Genomic DNA, 20,480 nt, shown 5'->3' with positions numbered 1-20,480 from the left:
TGCAGGAGCATAGGGCGGCTTTGGACCCCACCCCCACCGCGCAGAAAACTACCATTATAGCGGAAGCGTATAAAAGCAAAACCGCAACTATTTCACCTGAATACTCGATCAAGTTGGTTAACGGCAAATTTCCAAAAATGTCCGATTTTAATCCACTTATTCAGCAGGATACAGAGCCTGGTCTGAAAATTGTTTGGCCCGGGAATGACGATGAAGCAGCTATTAATCAGCTAAGGGCAAATGGCTTTACCCCTGTTAATCTTTTCGATTCCTACTTATGCGCTTATTGTGGACGAATAGATGTTGGTTTGACTACGCAAGCCAATCCAATCATTTCTCATATTCAGAAATATTCTGATTGCGAAAAACTCCGTGAAATGTGTATGGATGATGCGGATGATGATGAGCGCCCTATCAGGCTGAAGTTACCGGAGTTTCCAGCTTTTCAGAACCTGGACGATCGCCTGAAAAGTTATGCCCATTGGCCCGCGAAAGTTGCGAAGTCTCCCTATGAACTTGCGCAGGCAGGGTTCCACTATTGTGGACGAAAAGATATGGTTAAGTGCTTCTATTGCGGACTTATGGTCAGTGGGTGGATTAGCTCGGATGTTCCGCTGCTGGAGCATCTGCGCTGGGCCCCCAGTTGTCTCTACATTCTTCTTAAGCTTATGGATCGTCGCATGCCACCCATATATGCCACGTGCTGCTCACCAACAGACTGCGAGACATCATCATCGTCAGCATCACTTTCGACAACTGTAAGCCCAAGGTCGCCACTCACGACGAGCTCTGACCCGGAAAACTAACCACCAGTAAAGAAGCAATATTTAACGTTGCGGACTTCACATTCTGTTCACTGAAGGTTTTTGAAGACTACTACCAGCGAAATAAAAACCACCACGGCAATGCCTTCTTGTTTGTTTACTTTTCAAGTTTGAAAAAGGTATCTGTTTGGATTTCATGAGACATTAAAATAAAGACGGTAGACTAGTATGTGCCTGTTGTGGTCTGCTCTGCACATTTTACAAAAATTCGTTACGTGCTTACATTTTCTTAATCGTATCAACAAGACTTTCAAAGAAAAAAATTCAAGCATCATTTGATCCAGTACCGAAAAACTCAAAGAACTGAAAAACCCGAATGCAGAAGTTGGATAAGTATTCGTGAAAAAAGCCCAAAACATGACATCGACGTTTTCGCGTCAGACACCAAGCTGTTAAGTTACTGGGAACACAAAAATTAGGTAAAAGAGAGAAATCGGCAAAGAAACTACACGCTCGCGACAGACTGCTTTTTCTGCCTTGGTGGTCTTGGTATAGGCTGCAGTTGCATGGTACTGGCGGGGCGATACTCTCTGGCATTTGTTTCGTTTGGCAAAGCACAAATAAAATGGACTTCGGTAAAAAGTATGTGCAGCGGACGAACTGCTGCCTTCGACTGTTTGATGGCGTTCTCATCCCGGAATTCATACATTTCGCTGCCTCTGTACACGGGGAATTCCCGGATGTTGGGTGGCAGGACCTGTGCAAACCATGTGGGATTATTATTTATTTTGGTGCAATAATTACAATATTATCGCTGGTAAAAGTACACCTACTTCGGGTAGCTCTGTCAGACCGAGATCGAATAACTGTGGAAAGGTGTTGTGGGTGATAATGTTGCGCTTCAAGACATGACTTAGAATCAGACAAAGCGAAGTTCCTCCCCAGAATCGCACGTTTACGGCACTTGATCCCGGATCGTAACGGCTACAGCATGCTTTTTCGAGATAATCCTTGAGCCACCGTAGCGGGTCGTTGTGGCGCTTATGATAGGCATCAAGTACATCACCATGTTGCAAAAGACCACATGCGACAGCCAGACGAATTAGCAAATGGTCTTTCTCGCTTCCAAAAAGAGACATGGATATAGCTCGGAAGAAACAGTTGCCATCCCCTCGAACATTAAACAGAGAAAATTCAGAAAGGAACGGAATCTTCAGCTCTTGAACAAGTTTGCTAATTTTCATGGGCGAAAAGCCCATGGCCACGTCCTGTGAGAGAATTTCTTCGGTGGTTGAGGCAGCAAAGACTGCTAGAAATTTTCTTGATAAATCACCGAACCGCGCTTGCAGAACCTATGTTAGACGTTGTGTTAAAAATCAGACAATTGGAATATTTTCAACAAGGAAAACGCACTTCTGACAAAGCCGCCGCATAAAATTCGCTGTATTCCATGGCTTGACTCGCAAGAAACAAGCAATCAAGGGCCCTTTCGATAATCTCCACGTCGGGAAAGCCACGCTCGTCTGTTGTAAACTGCAATCAGACAGTCAAAATATCTCCAAGAACTGGACAAAAAGCACCCGAGTTTATTACCAGAAGAGGCTCGGGAGGGGAAATCGCGTTATAAATAACTGCGTTGCCAAACTTCTGCTGTACCAGTTGAATCAGGTTACCCATGGCAAGGCATCCAAAGGCAAAGCTCACCGCCATATCGTCCAAGGCTCGGTAGTAATGCGAAGGAATTAGTAGCGCCTGGTTAAGGTAGATCCATCTTTTAGTTCGTTTGGAGCGATATTTGAGCCGCTGCAGATCAAAATCACCAAAGTAAACGCCTTCGACGAGATTCTTTTTTCTGGCTTCCGGCTGCAAATTTTCCAGCCCGATTAGGAACAGCGCGCTTTCCGAAAGATAAATACAAAGTATAAATCCCGGAAAAAATCCAGCGCTTTCCTGCAATGCACATACCAATTCTAACGTGTTCGAGACATAAATTGCGATTATATTTCGTACGGAAACTTACGAGGAGAACGTTAAAGTTGTTATTTGATGCAGCCAAAACACCCATCATGCTGTTAAAGGCTTGAATCAAGTCGTCCACAGATGGATTCGGCCCGCTAGGTATGCTCGCCTCGCGCGGCAAAAAAGGGCTTATACGGCGATAGAGTTCTATGTTTAGCGCAAGGCTGGTGCTGCCGTTGAAGTCAGGTTTGCCTTCCTCGTCAATGCCGCTTTTTGAAGGAGGTGATCTTGGGTCGCCCGCCCGCGGCGTTCCCGGCTACACAAGAAAAACTTTTAAGCTTCAGCACAAATATACGTTTTTAAGCTACTTTACAAACCTGTTCATCACCCAAAGTCGTTGGGCGGTCGTCAATAATAACAATATCCTTATTTTCTGTAAGCCGCTCTTCCGGGTTTTGGGCGGGAATAACTGCGTCCAAGACGTTCCGTCCGACATCGCTGCTAACGTTGGGAATTTTAGAGCGTTCCTCAGAAGATTTTGGCAGGTCTGACGGGGACTGTGATGCTGAGAAGCCGGATGTCTCTTTGTTTTCATTCGCCCATTCCACTGCGGCTGCCATGTCGTTCCGTGGTGAGTCGGTGGAGGGAGGCGAATTCGTGCCTGAAATTTCATTCATTTCGCCGTTGCTGGTAATTCTAGTGATGCTAGCGTTTCCACTTTTTGCCGGGTCCATTTGCGTGCTTTCACCGGCTTCCATTGTAAACTGCTGGCTGACCGGCGCATTTTTAGAGTTTTCATGCGCGCCTAAAGTTGACTGCGCGGCCGAAGTGCTGGATGAGTCATATTTGTCCATTACCGCCTCCACTGTCGCTGAAACGTGTTCAGTATCGGCGTTGTCGCTAGCACTCATGACATCTTCGCCAGAGCCCGGTCGCGGTGATACGGCTCCGTGATCAGAGTCGTTATCCTTTCCCAGGGGAGGCGGGGTCATTATGCCTGAAATATTCTCCGCGCTGACACTATCGTAATCGACGTCCATGTCGGCAAAACTGGACTCGGCATCAGAAACACGCCCGTCGTCGGCAAGGAGATCGGGGTTGGATGATCTCGCTAGACTGCTTGCTTGCGGTATGTCATCCAGCTGCCGTGGGGTTCCGTTTAGTAAGTCACCAATTTCCGAATTGCCTGCCGCATCACTCATGTCGCAGTGCATCAAGTGATTATCAATACGATTAGGCACGTCAATAGGGACAGAATCGAGTGGCCCCAACTGGTTCGCGATTTCTTTTTCGGGCGCAATGGAGACGTCTCCAGCGATGATTTTTAGGGGCTGGAATCATTGAATACTTAACTAGCAGACCACTAACAATATAACAAATAAACATGCTCCGGACTTATAAATACTTATATGCTAAAGTGGTGTGCTGCCTTACCGCTGGCGACCCGTAGGGCGATAACGACGAAATTTCTGCTGTAACAGCTACTTCAGCCGCCTCCACATCGCGGCTTAAAGCAACCCGACTTTCACTTTCATCCGCTTCTCCGCTAACAGCATTCGGGAAAAATGTGTTTAAAGGCCGTGTCGGCTCAGGAATTTCGAGAGAATGGTCATCTGCATTCCGCGCAGGTAAGTTGTGGTTGCCCGGATTTTCAATAGGCGTGGAAGATTTGCTGCGCCTCTCGACACCCGCATGCACGTTGTCGCTGATTGCGCTCAGATCAGCGCCAAAATCATCGTCGTCTGGCTTCCGTTTTGTGCCCTTATCGTCGGAGGTATCGTTATTTGGCGTGGATGCACGGATGGAAGAATGCGCAGAATTCTCAAAGCCCGCCTACGTCAATAAAAACTCGCTTTGCAGTGACTGAATAGCAAGTTTGCATTGACTGAACACATTATTTACCGGTTCACTTGCTTTGTTTGCAGTGCGCTTGAATGAAGTTTCCGATGTTGAGCTACTAATATCATTCACAGAGTCCGCTTTACGTTTCTTTTGTGAACTTTTAGATGACTGATATACAAGTGGAATTCGATCCTTTGCTTCGGGATCGCTTAGCATTGCAGTTCTCTGAATGAAAGAAAGATTTTATAAGTGCCTTACGCCTGGCAGTTAACGAACGCGAACAGCTAAATACTTACCACTAACTGGAAATTAGCAGCCTTCCCCAACGACCAAGGATCAGATTTACGTAGCATCAGATCTAGCGCATATCCAAACTGCGCCCAGCGCTGCTTTCGTGTGTAATTGCTATCTTTGGGCGGCAGGAGTCGAGAGAAAGAAACTGGGGAGACAATCACGTTAAACTCCCTCGCTACATTGCCTGAGCCTTCGGTTACTTTGATATCCCTTCTCGATACACGCTGATAAAATTCACGAATTTTCTCGCTGAAGCATTCGGGGAATTTCGCCACGTCCTCACACTTCTTATAGGCCTGGCGAAGGTTCTCCTTATCTTTTAGGCTTGAATGCAGCTGTTTAGATGGGATGAGAATGTCGCTTAACCAAGGAAACACTTCGACACAGCTCCGTTTCACTTCCAGATTGAGCTCACTGGTACGGGCAGTATTATCTCCAAACAGCTCGTCTGGGTCTAACGGAAGAGGCGTGTAACTGGACTTATTGCAACACGGAATGTCGCGCGGCTCATCAAAACCCTGGTCTGGCTCGGGGACTGCGTCCACCGGGATGCCATCGTCCTCTAACCTCCGTTGCAGCACAGCTTTTAGCCGACGACGAAAAACCATCAACATGTGGTGTCCGTCGCGCTTCTGGATGACATGGTTTTCTTTTTGGGCTTCATGCTGCAAGATGAGATCGACATCAAATTGCTTGCAGTTGGCATACGCAGCCACGAGAAATAGGAGGTGGCCAAACTGCTTTCCCGCTTCTAATCGTTGAATTCCTGCAATTATAAGGGATATCATGCAAAACACAGCCTTAACTAACTGAAGGTGTAGTGCAATTACCGTCAACAACTTCTACTGTAACTTCGCCGTTTTCCAACTGTCGTCTAATTTCTTCGACAGACAACCCTTCGGCGTCAACGTTACCCACAAGAACAAATCCTGCAGACACGCGGTTAGCTTTGACATTCCTCAATCCTGCAAGGATGGTTTTCACTTGGTGCGGTAGGATTTGTCGTACGCCGCAATATTTGGCCGGAACAATCCGGGCTGCGGGAACGAGAACGTGGCCAACAAATTTGCTCTCCAAATACTGCGGCGCAAAAACAACAGTCCTGGCAAGCTCCTCGGAAAGAAAGTTTCGTCCGATAAGCTTGTCCGGCAACTGATCCCATGTGATGTTCCATCTTTCGGTTTCGGGTAAGTTGTCAATGGCCTCTCTGACGGCTCGGCAAACAGGCTTCATCATCTTTGCATCTTCTTCATTAAACCCGTAAGGTCCTTTGCCTGAATCACGCTGCGCCTTGTCAGTCGGGCATTGCTTGTGAAGATCGGTTTCACCGACTTTCGTACGCCATAAGTAAGGATCTGCGATATTCCCAGCTGTGGCGACATTGGCGCCCATGTTCCCTCCGAAATGGGGCACGCCCGGGGAAGCTGTGATTGTGTCTCCTGGCTCCTGCTCAGCCCACCAGAGATCGATACCTTCATCGAGAATTTCGTCCACCAATGGCGTAATAACATTCTTATGAATGCTCCCGGTTGCCGGATCAACGCAGACGTCTAACCCAGCTCGGACATGATATTCTAGCAAGAAAACAAATGCCCAGTTATTGCTATGCGCCCCCGATAATTTAAAACGTGCAATATCATACTTTTGATAATTTCGTTAAGCCTAGGAGCGTGTTCCGGTGACGTGGCGAACCATGATTTGACTACGCCGCAATGTAGAGTATTGTAGAAGCCCAACAGGTAATCTTCACAATGCCAGCCAAAGAAGGTGAGCACAGTGGCATGCAAGACTTCCGGGATATCAATGCCGTAGCGTCCTTTAAGATGATAGAGCATTCCCATAAGACGAATAAGGCAGACCAATCCAGAAAGATCAATTCGCAGATGCTACAAACAATACAAATATTTATGGGTTCCCGCGCATAGAAAAAATTGAGTATAACATTCAACAAATGCACAGACACCGCAAGTTACCTCTGGGAGGGCCTCGGGTCCGTTGTGGCCGTATTTCCAGTTCATTGACCCTGGTTTCAGATCTTTGCATGCGAAAAAGGACACAGCCGTTAGAAGCTCCCTTGTTGCCGCGGGGAGCTGGTTTTCAACATCGGAATCTTTAATTTCCAGCTTTCCGTTTGACTTCAGTGCGTATTGAGCCTGCTGTGCTTTGATCGCGTCGCGCCAGGATTGGTCTTCGAGATGATTCTTCTTATCAGTGCTCCTAATGTGCACCATTTGCGGTACCTGCTCCTTGGTTTGACTATGTACGACCGGATAAAAATGTTGATTCGTGAATGCGAATTTTTTCCGCATCTCGGGAATATCCAGATAATCATAGACTTCGTTCTCATTGTAAACTAGGTCGCAGGTCTCGCGACATGATGGTACGATCTACGAAGGATCAAAAAGCATGCAAGCGTAAAAATATAACAGCCTTCTGGTGAAGAAAATGAGTGCCTTTTTAAAAACCCTCACCTTTCGGATAAACCAGTCTGATGAGTGGTTCCGGATGAGCTCATGCGTAATTCTACTAAGGTCGGCACCGTATGTTTTCCTGCGAATATCGGCAACCACCTCCTTAATCTTGAAAAGGCGCCCCCGCTGCTGCGCGGCAGGTCTGGATGAGGCATTGGTCATGTTGAGCGCGAACCGAAAGCTGCGTTATCTAAAACGTGACGGACGTAAAGGTGAGCTTACTACTGTCTAGTGAACCTGATAAAATCTGATTGATCTTGCTCTGGGTTGCCTTGCATTGACGCATTCTTCTAATTTCTTGTTTGTTTTACAACATATTTCACTGCGTAGTCCGCACTCACGTCACCAATCTGCTGCTCTGAATGTGCATTTAAGTAAGCAGTTGTTTTGGAAACTTCATCTACACTTTCTGTGTTTTCCTATGTATAAGGATAATATGCAAACTGAAGTAATACCTGTGTTATTTATGTTGGTTATCATCGTAGACTTCACAAATTACATGCGCAGCATTCGAACAATTTCACTTAGCCCGATTCAAAACATTGCATTTTATCAGTAACAGTATGCGCAGTAACAACGACGGAATGCCTGCAAGCATTCCCGAAACATTTATCCGATCTTAATGCGCTTTTTTATCCGCTCAACCTCCTGACGCTGCCGACTGACGTGCTGTTCCGCTTTCTTCAGGTTTTGCTCGGCTTTCTCCAGTGCCAACTACAAAGAGCCCAAGACCAGTGAAAATGTCAATATGCAAACTAAGAAATTAAAGCCAAACCACCCTTACCTCCGGATTCTCACGCTGCAGCTGCTTCCGCTTCTCCTTCTTCTTCTTCCACTCTGCTGGTCTGTTCAGCCTCCGCTTCGCGGTCCGCCTCCCCGCCTTTTCCGCTTTCCTGGCAGCCCGTTCCCGTTCCTCTCGCAGACGATCTTCTTCCGCTTGTACATGCGCGCGGCGAGCTGCAAAAGTCAAATTTATTGTTAATTCATTGAAATAACTCGCTAATATCCGTACCATGCACACTACTTTTATTCATCGACTTACCCTCGGACACCACCGTCAGGGCATGATCCATAACACCGTGTAAATACTCGGCTTCGGCTTCGTGGATGTGAATCCCATCATCGCACATGGTCAGATCACGGGCAACCTCCAGAAAGTGCCAATTACGCTCTGCATTGCGAGCACAGAAGGTCCGGAGAGCTGCATTCAGCAAATTCACCGCCCTTCTGCAGCTCGGTTCGTGTCGTGGAGGGTGATCAAACGGGAGCTTGGACTGCTTAATGGGCGGACATGGGATGACAAAGATTGGCGCGAAGTACTGCTGGAGGAGGTTGCGATGTTCCTCCAGCGAGACAGTGACGGTACGCGCTGGCTCGTCCGTGTTCGCGGTATCGCCGTTCCAAATAAATCGGGCCATGTTATTGGTCCCCGCCTGCAGAAACAGCTTCTTTCGCTGGTGACTGGGCGGTGGTCCGGCTGGATACTCTCGACGAGCTCGGTCGATCAGGTCCACCAGTAGCTCACCATATGTCGCACCGCTCTCCGTGTACTGGAAAATTATGCGGCCGTTGATGGAGCCATACCGCGCAAAGATATTGAAATGGGAAGCGCGATCAAATCGATGCGGCAAGTTCATACAAAAGTAGAGCCGGCGCAGCTGGGAGTCGCCCCAAAGAATCACACGGGCCTCCATGAAAATGCCCACCCAGTCCGCATTCAGCTTGCGCCTTTGGGCGCGGGACATTCGCCGCTGGGAAATTCCTGTTGTATTCTTGCGTCGGTCCATGATACGGAAATTCTCTTTCAGTAAACAAAGCCCTCTTATCCAGTCTGGCGAAGGGCTGGAGATGAATCCCGTCATCGGAACCATTTTCAGCCTACTTGACAACCCAAAGCATTAATTTAATGTGCGCTGACAAATCAAGTTACGCCCAGATTATGTCTGTTTCGAGCGCCCCCTTCCCAGCTGCGCTCACAGTGAGCCTAGATGCAGTCTACCGACAGTACCACCCTTTACGACAAAATTCAAAACTGTGTGGCGCTCGTCAGTTATTAATTATCACAAAAATTATCAAATTATTCAAGGCGAACAAGCTTTCGCTTTTCATTGTTTATTATAAATGCATTGGTTGTGCCCGTATGTGCACTTAAGCCAGATAAACTGAATTAATCTGTATTAAACTTTTAAAGTGCAACACAAGTTATATAGACTAAGCCGTCCTGCTATCAAATATTCGTACACTTAATCTTACGAATAATCGCAGTGCAAAGCAACCCCAGTATGGAACCCGATTACTTTATCAACTGAAGGAGCAATTATTCTACAATACTTGAGAAAACGTACCTCTCCGATGTAGCAGCTCCAGTAAATGAAATCCGGCTTCCTGCACAGTACACCAGCTTAACTTGGTAGCCCGCCCGGTGGTACTGGCCCACAACTGCAGCTAGCCCGAGAGCACCGCCCGCTGTTGTGGTGGAAGCGACCGCGACCCCAAGGCAGTACACCAGCTTGACCGTAAAGCCCGCACGGTAGTACTGCCGGCAGACTGCTGCTAGCCCGAGAGCCCTGCCGCAGCTGCACCGGTGGAAGCGGTCAGTGGACGGAGGTGGAGGATGGCGAGGCGAGGCTGCAGACAGGGAAGGCGGAGTCGGAGACACACAGGGCGGCGGAAGGAGCGGACAGCAGGAAATGGGACGTAGTGGTGCGCAGCAACGATGGTGACGGTGAAAGGTCAGAACCGTCGCGGTCGACACGAGGCTAAAAAATAATGTTTTTAGTAAACCAACAGAGGCCTGCGCTGCGTCTACCACCATGACAAAATTACTCAAAATATTCAAGAAATTGCATCACCATGCATAAACAGTGGACTGCGAAAAGCTGTTACTACGCGCGCACCCAAGCACTTTTCTGTACTCAAACAGGCAAATTCGTGGTTGGCATTCGGCCTGCTGGTATTAACACTTACACCTTGCGCATTTTTCTACCAAAACCATCAACCAATATCTCAAACGAAAAAGAAAAAAGTTCAAGAATTTTGATAGCAAACAAGTCGTACTTTATGAAATCTAAGAAAAAATCGACGCATTTAAGTTTCTCGTAAATAGCATAGGATTTGAATCCACGGTTTGGATCCAGTTTTCAAACAGAAATCGTATGCTTTGCTTACAACAAACTAGAATGGCTCGGTTTTCTCTTAGACCTCATAAAGAACGACTTATTTGCTATCGAAATTCTTGAAATTGTTTTCTCTTTTACAATAACTATAATTATTTAATTTAAAACATTAAAAGCTCCAATAAATTTACAGGCGAGAAGCTCCGCACAGGCGCGTATGACGTACCTATAATCACAGACTTCCACCAAACATTTGTTGGCCTGAAAATCCAGACACCTGAGGCCGAGAGCGCACTGGGCAGCTATAAAAATATGACAGAAAATTTATTGGGTTACACAAATGAACATTGGTTAAACGCTAAATCACGCAGTACATTATTTCATCGCGAAGTACATTATTAAACAAATATTGTATAAAAATAAATAAAATAAAAATAAATTGAGTGCCTATAAAACCGAAAAACATGGTGTATGTGAATTAACAACATAACTTACTGTAAATACTTCGTCAGCAGAGGAAACCGCACCAGAAACAAAAGAACGGCCGCATTGGAGGGATCAAAAACCTTCAAAAGATTCCTACGGGTTCTTCGTTAATGCATTAGCATTTGAAACGAAGACCCGTCAAGCTGAATGCGAAGTGCGAAACAGTGCCGTGTGCCTAGCAACTGGACGCAGGGCAGGTAAAATTCAACCTACCTGCGCCGTATCTGAGTCGTACGCGCTGCAGATACGGCGCAGTTGTATCAACAGCAAGAATTTGCTTGCCCATAGTGCTGCAGCAACAGCAGCCCGGAGGCGGCTGAAACAATCGCCGCTAACCATGTACGCAGCGCCAAAATAATAAGTCTTATTATTTTTATATTTTATTTGTAAGTTGATATTAAGATTTTATATTTTATTGTATTATTTTTATGATTACATTTAGTAGCAATTTTATTATTTTTAAAATTTAATTTTAGGGGCAGTTGGGGGTGGCTGCTTCTGGGGGCAGTGGATCAGGGGTGGCGCCCAATGGCGCCAGAATGATCACTTATCATCAGATACCAAATCTACTGATAGATTACTAAGGGGCGCACTGTTTGCGACGATACAATTGGCTCTTAGGAATACGTACGGGACAACTTATTTGCATAGTCGACCGTTGACACCAACGGTAGGCATTTGGTTTTGGTGTACCGGACACTGAACCTGGGTCAACGTGAGAAATTTCGTTTCTTCATGGTGATCTCACTGATCTGGCTGTATGCACTGCAACACTGGTAGGTAGGCAAAACTGCACTCACTACCATAAATTTTGCAGGCAGTAGAACTAGACACCTGCACACAGACTACAGGTGGCATTTGATGTGACGCCTTAAACGTCTGCTAACACGGAAACACCATTGATATAATTATGTAGGCAGCCAGTACATATGATAGAAGCTACAAGCCTAATAAAACTGAAAAACCAACCAGTGACTAGGATTCCCATATTACCACAATATCCGAATAAGCACTCATACAATATTATACATGTACTGGTAAGTGTATACGTACTACCCTAGTAAATGTACATGTACTGGTAAGTGGTAAGTGTATACGTACTAGTACCTAACGTATACGTACCAGTACTTACCGGAAATGTTCAGTGTGCGATACTGAGGCACTCCCAAGCCCGACAGTCACTTTGGGATCAGCGATTTAGCATGAGTCACAAGAAATACGCTTAGACGGCTTAATGTTACTGGTAACTGTCAAGCGACTGTCATTTATGACTATCTTTTTTATTTTGAACCTTTTGACCATGGTGCTCTGAAAACGTATCGCATTGTCGCATACTTTGCTGTTATTTCCTGAGAAAATTGATCGGCGTTAATAGCTACGATGGCGCTAGAATTTGCCAAATTCCTTCTTCAAGAAGAGAAGAATCTTGATGAGCATAAAGAGGTAAAACGTACACCGCAAGTCACCTTCGTCGTTTAGCAAACCAGTCACCCCACAGTGCAGTACATACTCATAAGCGCTGTGCATGGAATGCTCTACATGGGCAGGAGAGGCTTGTAATTAGTCAGCCTGGTAGTTAATCAAACATCCCTCCACGTGGGGCGTTACTCTCCTTTTTTCATGGCTTTGGACAAAATGTTAAGCGTTACGCTGTTGCTTTAAGGGGTGATATCACATTCGAGCTGGATCTGGTTTCGATTGAGCAACAGAGATAGGTGGTTTCGCTTACCGTCTCTGTAGATGAACAGCAACAGCTAGATAATTTAACGTTGAGTTAAAGTTTTAATAGGCAACAGCCAGTGCACATATCGGTATGCTTTCACAGGTTTAAACACTAATTAAAATGAATTTTAACGTTGAGTTATATTAATGGTTTGGCTTCTAACGTTTTAGCTCCTTGACGCTGTAGCTAGGCTTTCTGTCAACACAACGGAGGTTCGTGACAAGGAAGCAGGTGGCGATTCCGTTCCCGCTGTCAACCAGGTAGGAGGTTTTGTACGAAAGTAAAAAGCAACCAGAAGGTTTAATACTCAACAGCAGCACTGTACACTGCACAGGATGCTTTCGCGTGGCATTACGTGCTTAATCAAATTTAACAAATTCAAAAAAAAACCAAAAGCGTTAGCATTGCACACGCGGATGCGATGTACTAACGCTTGACGTCGGTTCAGGCAATGTACGAGGTAATCAGAAGGTAGACCGCGTGGGATCGTAAGCCTGCCTTCACGCCAGTTTGTCACGACTTGACTAAGTATACGTAGCTATTTATATTTGTGCTTGTTGTCAGCGGAACAATTACGATATATCATACGGTAAACTGTGTGCAAAGGTCATAACACTGTATTCTCTGATCTTATATCATTAATAACTCGTAAACATTTCTGCCGACTACACACGCGCACAGTCTCTGATTGCTGTACAGAACCTGGGCACACTGACGAAGCATAGCTTTAAGCATTATTTCGCTGCTTTTCTGCTTTTCTACGCTTTTCTGCTTTTCTGCGATTAGCTTTTCTGCGCATACTCGTTTTCTAAAGAAATCGAGTCTATGTATTTGTATTAATGGATTGGTTTATGTCTTTGCAGTTGCTTACCCACCTCGCTCGTTTTTTTGTCGAGAAATCAGACGTTTTGGATAGTGCTGAAGACTACATCTTCGACGCAGTTGTCCAGGTAGGAAGTGTTACTTGTACGAGATTGCAATACCGGTAGTTGGTTTCCGTTTTTCGCTGGTGGCTGAGTACGTTTCAGTCGACCCGGTTATAATCACACTGGCGGCTCGGCTCGGTTTGGTTTTCGGTTTGGCTGCAACGTATTTTATTAGGTAACGATGTACTGTTATTAACCCGGGCACATTTTCCCCCTCCAAATTCAGAAAATTCTGATTTTTTGTAAAATGGTAGCATACTATCGTAGTATGCCTAAAAAATATTTTCATCTGCCATGGTCAAGGGGGCGTGGCCAGACAACAATTAAAAGTTTGCGGATTATCACATACTATGCAATGCAGTGAGTACACGTTATTCGTAATTATTTTTGTGTTAGTGTAGTACTTTACTGTAGTACCATGGACTTTGCAACTGTCAAGTGGGGATGTAAACGAAGCCCACGTGCGGCGGTTTGTGCCATTGCTGCCTGAGTACTCATTTTCGAAAAAATTTTGAAACCAAAATCGATTAGTGTTGTATGAAGTAAACTGTGCCAAAAAACTTCCTTTACTACATAATAAACAGATACCGACATACTCGTTCTGTACTTTATAATAAATTTTCGAAAATGTGCACTCAGGTAGCAATGGCACGTGCCAAAAAACGTGGCCTTCGTTTACATCCACTTGACAACTGCAAAGTCTACGGTACTACATTAGAAAGTAACACAGAAATAATTACGAATAACTTGTACTCACTGCATTGAATAGTATGTGATAATACGCAAACTTTAAATTCTTGTCTGGTCACGCCCCCTTGACCATGGCAGATGAAAATCTTATTTTAGGCATACTACGATAGTATACTACCATTTTACAAAAAATAAGAATTTTCTGAATTTGGACGGGGAAAATGTGCCCTGGTAAGTAACGCTTTTTTGATAACACGTGTTTTAAATTTTGATCAACCACTGAAGCTTTAATTTTGCTGCACTTCACCACACACATGTACTTTGGCTAGAAACTGGATTGAAACAAATTTTGTGCCAAATCTGTTGTAGTTTTGAATTCCGTATCGTTTATTACTTACCTAAAATCGGCGAAGTGGCTTGCATTACGGTAAATGTCTGCCAAAATAAATGTTACTGTGTTACAACACTCAGGAGTGTTTAAAACTTTGAAAATCTAGAGCCTGAACGTCGGTTAAATTTCGGTTTTGAACGAAGATTATATAAAACAGCAGCGTTGCCGGGTTCTGAGCAGCTGAATCCCTACAAGTCAGATGCAATTACATCCAGTGGGAATTCTCCACGTATTTTCAGACTAGTGAACAAACAGGTGGTAGTTCGAAACAGCAGAGCATGAATAGAACCGATTTTACTTCAGTTAAAAGCGAAGCAAAACCAAAAGAACGGTAAGAAAGGTTTTGTACCAAGTAAAAGGTGGGAAGAAGTAAGAACTGCGACAATGTAGCAATCCTAACGAGATGCTACGTAAATGGTCGCAAACCAAGGATGAGTTGTAAATTGTGTGTGGTGACCTGTTGACCGCAACGATACACCTTGGGCAGATCATGTCTAGCCACAAAATCCGTATTTTTGTGATCCAATCCGATAGTTTGTGAAAACCGATTGTTCGCGCAAATATTCAGTTGATGAAGAAAAGTTAATGAGTTATCCACTTCCCCTAACGCGGATCCGCCGCTGTCCATGCCGAAGACGAGAAAGCCAGATTGCACCGGTATCTTGGAAGCAGATACATTTTTCAATTTTTGCCCCACCCAGCTTTGAAACTCTCGGCCCTCAGGGTAAGCCGGCATCCGTTATAGCGAAGGAAAAGGACACACGACTAGCAGCACACAGGCGGATTTCGCTCGCTCGCTCGAGTTTATACACTAACTCCTCTCATTTAATATTCAAAGGGGCAACGCGGCTTCCGTACTCGGGCCCATGGATGGAATTGAGAATTTAAAAGGAATTTTATTGGTGTAAAAGTTCGAAAAGGCTGGCAGCGTGGCCCACCTAGCAGAAAACGCGAAGCGTCTTAAGTATTCTTCTTTGAAAAATCGATACCTCTTTAAAGGCTTTTTTATCCATTTAATAGTGGTTGTGACGCTGGGTGTTTTTCGGTCGGCATTATGCGAATTGTAACATTTTATGGGCCGGAAAATTCGGAGCTGAAGGCTGAATGGGAAAGTGCGTTCTGCAGCTTTCTTGAGCAGCGGTATAGTTTGGCTTCTGTGGAAGGAAATTGTACGACCGTGTCAAGAACGATACCTTTTAATCCACGGTAGACAAAGATTATGGTTGTTTTTTCATTGTTTAAATTTTGTCTGTAAAGTAAATTGCCCGCGTTTGCACTTTGTGTTAATTCTGTTGCTACTAGCTACAGCTTAATAACGAGGTACAAACTGTTGTTAACAACTCTGTTCAGTTGCATTAGATTACTAGTACTATGGCTGACTGGTGCTAGTAAAAAATGTAGCCGTAACAGAGTTTTTAAGAGCACTTTACTCCTTTTTCCGAATGCTTATAATTTTGTTTGTAGACGTTTCACGATGCTGTTGTAGAAGCTTTGTTGAAACGCCCGAAAAATACCAGAAAGCAAGCAGAAAATCCGCAACTTTCCTTGAGGGCGGAATTCGAACATTTCTTGGAACGCCTCGACGTTTATGGTCATGCACAGGTGGATGCCATAGTGCCAGTGGTGTTAAATGTGGTAAGCTGTCAGTAACTGTGGGGTTCTCGTGAATCTTCTTTTACGTATTATTCCTGTTGTACTCGTACTTAGCAACTCCGTTACTGCGTGTTTATCACTTGCTGTACTTCCTATTTAGTCAGCTCGCTGCTGTCAACCTGTATCATTCATCACAGTATCTATTTCCGTACAAGAGTTTTGAAGGCTCAAGTTTAATAGCAGTTTCACAAAGTTAACAGTAATAGGCTAGTTCCAAGAAACTGATGCGAAGCAATAAGTATAGGAGACTGAAGTAAAAAACGTCCAGGTACCACGTAGCTGGTTGTATAGGAGTATGTATGTTGTACATTGTACCGTGTACGAGACTAGCAGACCCGTACTAGCAGACCCCGCGCAAATTGCGCGGAATAAATAAATTGCGATTAGTGACTCAATGCAAAAATCAACGACTGGAGATATAAGATATGTGAACGAACCGTTGGACTGTATACTAATCAAAGTCCACATTAGCCGAGTTAAAATCCACAGGAAAATTTGCCCATCCAGTTGACTACAGACATGACCTTAAACCTGAAACGCAAAATTAGCATTTATCCCGGAAACGGACAAATTTTCTTATCCGTTTCTGATTCGTTTCCTATATTTCTAGATCATGCAGTCCATGAGCAAATTTCATGCAGGTTGTGCATAGCGGCCTCAAACCTTGGCGAGCCAGGTTCGAGGTCACCCCGAGTATGTCAGTTCACGTCCACGTCAAACTGTGCTTATACCGTAGAAATCGAGGTGGCGACATTGGGAACCTGAGTTCGAGGTCCCCGAGACTTCAGTTCGATTCAGCATGTCAAGTTTTAAAGCAATCATGATGAAAATCGATGGCGATCTAAAGGACACTCGGCGACCCAAAGGTCATTGGTACTTTTGTTTATTCGACCGCAACATGTTTTGAATCAGAAACGCGGGCTCACTTGATTATATTCGAATCTGTGTTTCAGCAAAAATTGTGTTCCGACCACAGTTTTCGTGTGTAGTTGCCATCGTATTTAAACGTCCAGGCTCAGGTCATATTCCAAGCAAGATGTGGGGCTCTAATCGAATTCTGACCTACGGACTTCAGTTTGCTCCAATCAAATTGTCAGGCTTTAATTAACTGTAATCCGATTAAAGTATCTTTGTTGTAATAAGTCAAGGTGACTGAAACGTCTCTGCATGCCCGGATTTTTCTTTCGGCAAAAACCACGCAGGATGCCGGAAAGAACGTTAACTTTAAAAATTTTGCAGGGCGATGAATCGCGGCCCATCCGGGAAACTAGAAGTCTTTGTGTGCCGCCTGTAGAACCAACCGAATTTCCGAAGTTTGTCAAGGACCTTTGGATTAACCTGGGCGCACAACCGCGGAAACTTGAATGCTACGTTTATGGGGTGCTCCATGAAACGCTGCATTTTGTGTTTGGCAACATGGGCGATGTTTTTATCCAGCATCAATTTGCTATAGCGCACCCTTGGCATAAGACCCCTACTAATCGAGCCCGTACTAATATTCCCGACCTGGCGCTTTTAAAGTGTGACCATAACGCCAGCAAGCCGAGCAAAAAGTACCAAGCTTTGCTGCTTGTCGAAGCGAAAAATTATTCGGTGAACAATAAGCAAATAAATGAGCTAAAAAAACACGCCGAAGAGCAGGCCAAAAAGCAAGGGAAATTTGCCTTTGCCGCCGACCACGTTGGGAAGCACGTTTACTTGATGATCACTGTTGGCTGCGAATGGACCTGCGTTAAAATGACGAAAATGTCGGCAAAGGCCACTGCAAGTCAGTTTATGTTCAGCCGGATACTTCCCGGTGGGAAATGGATTCCATCGCTGCACTCTACGGAAGCGTTGGTTGCGTTACAGAATATCCGTCATCACATTGAGAAAGACGAGCTGAAAAGATACAAGGTACCATCTTCCATTAAATAGTGTACGATGAAATAACTCATTTTTTTCCTGCAGTCTGCTAGTTCCGTACCGGAACAATAAACGTCGCTGGGATTTGGATTGGATTTTGAGCGGTCATGGCCTGCTGCACTGCTAATCCTGATGACTTTTGTTTATTCTCTGTCTGTCTTGTTTGGTACTCTGAAGGATGAAAACGTTAAACATCCGGGGATCTTTTCCTAAGCGACACATTACAAATCGACAGTTTAAATCAAGGAGGAAAGATGCGGAGACTTATCCTTTTTTCGAATTTCTCTGCAACGCGCCTGCCATGTACTTTTACAACTCATTCCGTGAAAATTTAAGAAAATCGTAGTCGAATCATACTCGTACTGACAACCATAAACCACGAATAATTTTAATATCACCTGATCCGGATAATATCATTGAAACTACCAGACATAAGATGAACTTATACGCAGTAAACTCGTAAAGATTGGACCAACAAAAGAATACCCGCAACAAAGCCAAGATGTAAGCCGATCCACTAGTTCTGTCAGCGAGACCGTACTGTGTCCGCCACCGGCTGCAGCACATGCCTGCGGTGGTTCGCAGCACCTTTGGGTTTACCGTAGCAATCAGGTTGCAACGGGCGCGTGTCATGGGGACGTTGAAGAGGCATGCATCGTTGAACCAGAGCATGTTGTCGGCGATATCGCCCACATACGGAAAAGTACGAGCGAGATAATCCGATCGTAACGATTATCTCTTGTCTGGACTTCGTCATCCGCTCCAGTTCTTTTGCGCAAAACAGACCAACCTGGAAAACTAATATTGGGCGCAGTAATTGTCAATCAAAATGAAAAGCAGCGACCCACGCAGAAGATTGCCATTAAATCGACACAAACGTTAACATGTCGGTTGTGTAGCACAGGATCTCGTGAAGGCCTTAGTGCTTTTCTAACTGTATGCAAGCATCTCGTAGTTTTTGCGTTGTAAACAGATAACTGGACATCGACATTTGATACCGATCAAGTTGGCTGTTGCATGAGTACATACAAAAATTACTCGGTTTTTAGGGGCCTTTTATAAACACATTTATTCCGGTGTTTTGAAAAGCGCGAAGGCGAACCGCTTGTTTCGATCCGTTTAGCACCGTTTAGTGAACAAGAATGTTATACGAGTGACGCCAAAGAGCCACGTTAACGACAGCGAGCAGTTTTTCCTTCATATTTTGGTCGCGTTGTGTATATGTTTTCAGAAACCGATCCCCCATGACGCCGCATCAAACAAAAATGCACGCAAATAATTTAATATGCACGCAAATAAAACGCAAGAAATGTACGAGTTAACGTTACTTACATCGTAACGAAAATGCCATGATATCTTTATTACGACGATAGTGATTATATCTTTATTACGATGATAGTGATTACCGAGTACGAGTAATTGTGAAACAACTTACAACTAACGCTACCGATTGTAAACAAATAATTTGAGTCGAAAGAGCAGGGATTTTTAAATGTGATAAACTGCTACATTTTTCTAAACGTCGCTTTGCTTATTTATATCACCTGCTCAATTTTGTTCAAGGTCAATCGCTCCATAATTGTATACGAAACACCGGCAATTCATAATTGTACAAGAAACAGCCTCGGCTTCGCTTCCGCGTTTCTTGTGATCCCCAGTCTACGGCCGGTTTATTCAAAGGACTTCATTCAGTTATTTAGCAGCGTATTCCTTCAGGGAAACAAAATGATCCGAAAATAGCGCTAAAACGCAGATAGGACAAGAATTAAATTTATGGCTTTTGTGCACCCAGACGCATTCACTTTCATTCCGCACCCGGACATTTGGCAGTGTGATATATCGCCGCGATTAAATTCGACGCACGACCTTTCGCCACGAAGACAATTCGACGGAAGACCTTTCGCCGCGGGAAATTTTGACGTTAGGACATTTCGGTTTTAGACAGTTTGTATTGAGACATTTTGACTTTGCGACATTTTGCCGCAAGACGTCTGGTCGCGGACACTTCGCCGCAAACGCATTCGGCGCGCTTAATTTTCGCGGGTTATCCTGGGTTTCTTGGAAGGTTTTCTTCGGTTTTCTTAATTTTCTTTGGTTTTTTAGGCTATTTTCAGGTTTTACTTTAACTGTTCTCAGGTTTTGTAGGTTATTTTGAGGTTGCTCAAGGGTTTCTTAGGTTCCTTAACATTATAACACAGCATGTCTACACTACATTAGGAGAATCTAACAGTCTTGCTTAGCCTGCGAAATCCAGGGTAAG

At 44.7% G+C, this 20,480-nt stretch overlaps 3 protein-coding genes across 3 annotated transcripts; 1 reads left to right on the top strand and 2 right to left on the bottom strand.

Annotated features, from left to right (window-relative positions):
- Nucleotides 1–1,044: 1,044 nt before the first annotated feature.
- On the bottom strand, nucleotides 1,045–7,492 carry LOC129582415 (uncharacterized). The gene is made up of 13 exons (XM_055473928.1): nucleotides 7,331–7,492; nucleotides 6,833–7,246; nucleotides 6,502–6,745; nucleotides 5,690–6,433; nucleotides 4,862–5,625; nucleotides 4,626–4,790; nucleotides 4,158–4,556; nucleotides 3,101–4,054; nucleotides 2,785–3,039; nucleotides 2,358–2,714; nucleotides 2,178–2,297; nucleotides 1,598–2,116; nucleotides 1,045–1,521 (listed from the first exon to the last, which is right to left on the bottom strand). The coding sequence occupies exons 1-13, from the start codon at nucleotides 7,490–7,492 to the stop codon at nucleotides 1,270–1,272; spliced, it is 5,349 nt and encodes a 1,782-aa protein (XP_055329903.1). The 3' UTR covers nucleotides 1,045–1,269.
- A 447-nt stretch (nucleotides 7,493–7,939) lies between these two features.
- Nucleotides 7,940–11,218, bottom strand: LOC129582414 (uncharacterized). The gene is made up of 6 exons (XM_055473927.1): nucleotides 11,146–11,218; nucleotides 10,673–10,748; nucleotides 9,676–10,089; nucleotides 8,373–9,211; nucleotides 8,115–8,287; nucleotides 7,940–8,044 (listed from the first exon to the last, which is right to left on the bottom strand). Exons 1-6 carry the CDS (start codon nucleotides 11,216–11,218, stop codon nucleotides 7,940–7,942), a joined length of 1,680 nt encoding a protein of 559 aa, XP_055329902.1.
- A 1,025-nt stretch (nucleotides 11,219–12,243) lies between these two features.
- On the top strand, nucleotides 12,244–18,854 carry LOC129582281 (uncharacterized). Its single transcript, XM_055473771.1, has 6 exons — nucleotides 12,244–12,375; nucleotides 12,826–12,915; nucleotides 13,519–13,605; nucleotides 16,127–16,297; nucleotides 17,555–18,211; nucleotides 18,266–18,854. Exons 1-6 carry the CDS (start codon nucleotides 12,313–12,315, stop codon nucleotides 18,290–18,292), a joined length of 1,095 nt encoding a protein of 364 aa, XP_055329746.1. The 5' UTR covers nucleotides 12,244–12,312; the 3' UTR covers nucleotides 18,293–18,854.
- The last annotated feature ends 1,626 nt before the right edge of the window (nucleotides 18,855–20,480 follow it).

This window comes from Paramacrobiotus metropolitanus, unplaced genomic scaffold (assembly GCF_019649055.1).
Source record: "Paramacrobiotus metropolitanus isolate TYO unplaced genomic scaffold, Prichtersi_v1.0 Parri_scaffold0000007, whole genome shotgun sequence".
NCBI classification, from domain to species: Eukaryota; Metazoa; Tardigrada; class Eutardigrada; order Parachela; family Macrobiotidae; genus Paramacrobiotus; species Paramacrobiotus metropolitanus.
The sequence above is the reverse complement of the archived record's forward strand: the minus strand, read 5'-3'. Positions and strand labels throughout refer to the sequence as shown.

Excerpts from the sequence above, each read along its gene's own strand:
- LOC129582415 (XM_055473928.1), bottom strand. The coding sequence starts at position 7,492 with ATGACCAATGCCTCATCCAGACCTGCCGCGCAGCAGCGGGGGCGCCTT. Across the intron at positions 6,434-6,501 it reads GCTTAACGAAATTATCAAAA|AATATCATGTCCGAGCTGGG; the intron begins GTATGATATTGC and ends TTTTCTTGCTAG. Across the intron at positions 4,557-4,625 it reads CAAACAAAGCAAGTGAACCG|GCGGGCTTTGAGAATTCTGC; the intron begins GTAAATAATGTG and ends TTATTGACGTAG.
- LOC129582414 (XM_055473927.1), bottom strand. The coding sequence starts at position 11,218 with ATGGGCAAGCAAATTCTTGCTGTTGATACAACTGCGCCGTATCTGCAG. Across the intron at positions 10,749-11,145 it reads ACGACTCAGATACGGCGCAG|CTGCCCAGTGCGCTCTCGGC; the intron begins GTAGGTTGAATT and ends ATATTTTTATAG. Across the intron at positions 8,045-8,114 it reads TGCAGCGTGAGAATCCGGAG|TTGGCACTGGAGAAAGCCGA; the intron begins GTAAGGGTGGTT and ends GGCTCTTTGTAG.
- LOC129582281 (XM_055473771.1), top strand. The coding sequence starts at position 12,313 with ATGGCGCTAGAATTTGCCAAATTCCTTCTTCAAGAAGAGAAGAATCTT. Across the intron at positions 12,376-12,825 it reads ATCTTGATGAGCATAAAGAG|CTCCTTGACGCTGTAGCTAG; the intron begins GTAAAACGTACA and ends CTAACGTTTTAG. Across the intron at positions 13,606-16,126 it reads TCTTCGACGCAGTTGTCCAG|ACGTTTCACGATGCTGTTGT; the intron begins GTAGGAAGTGTT and ends TTTTGTTTGTAG.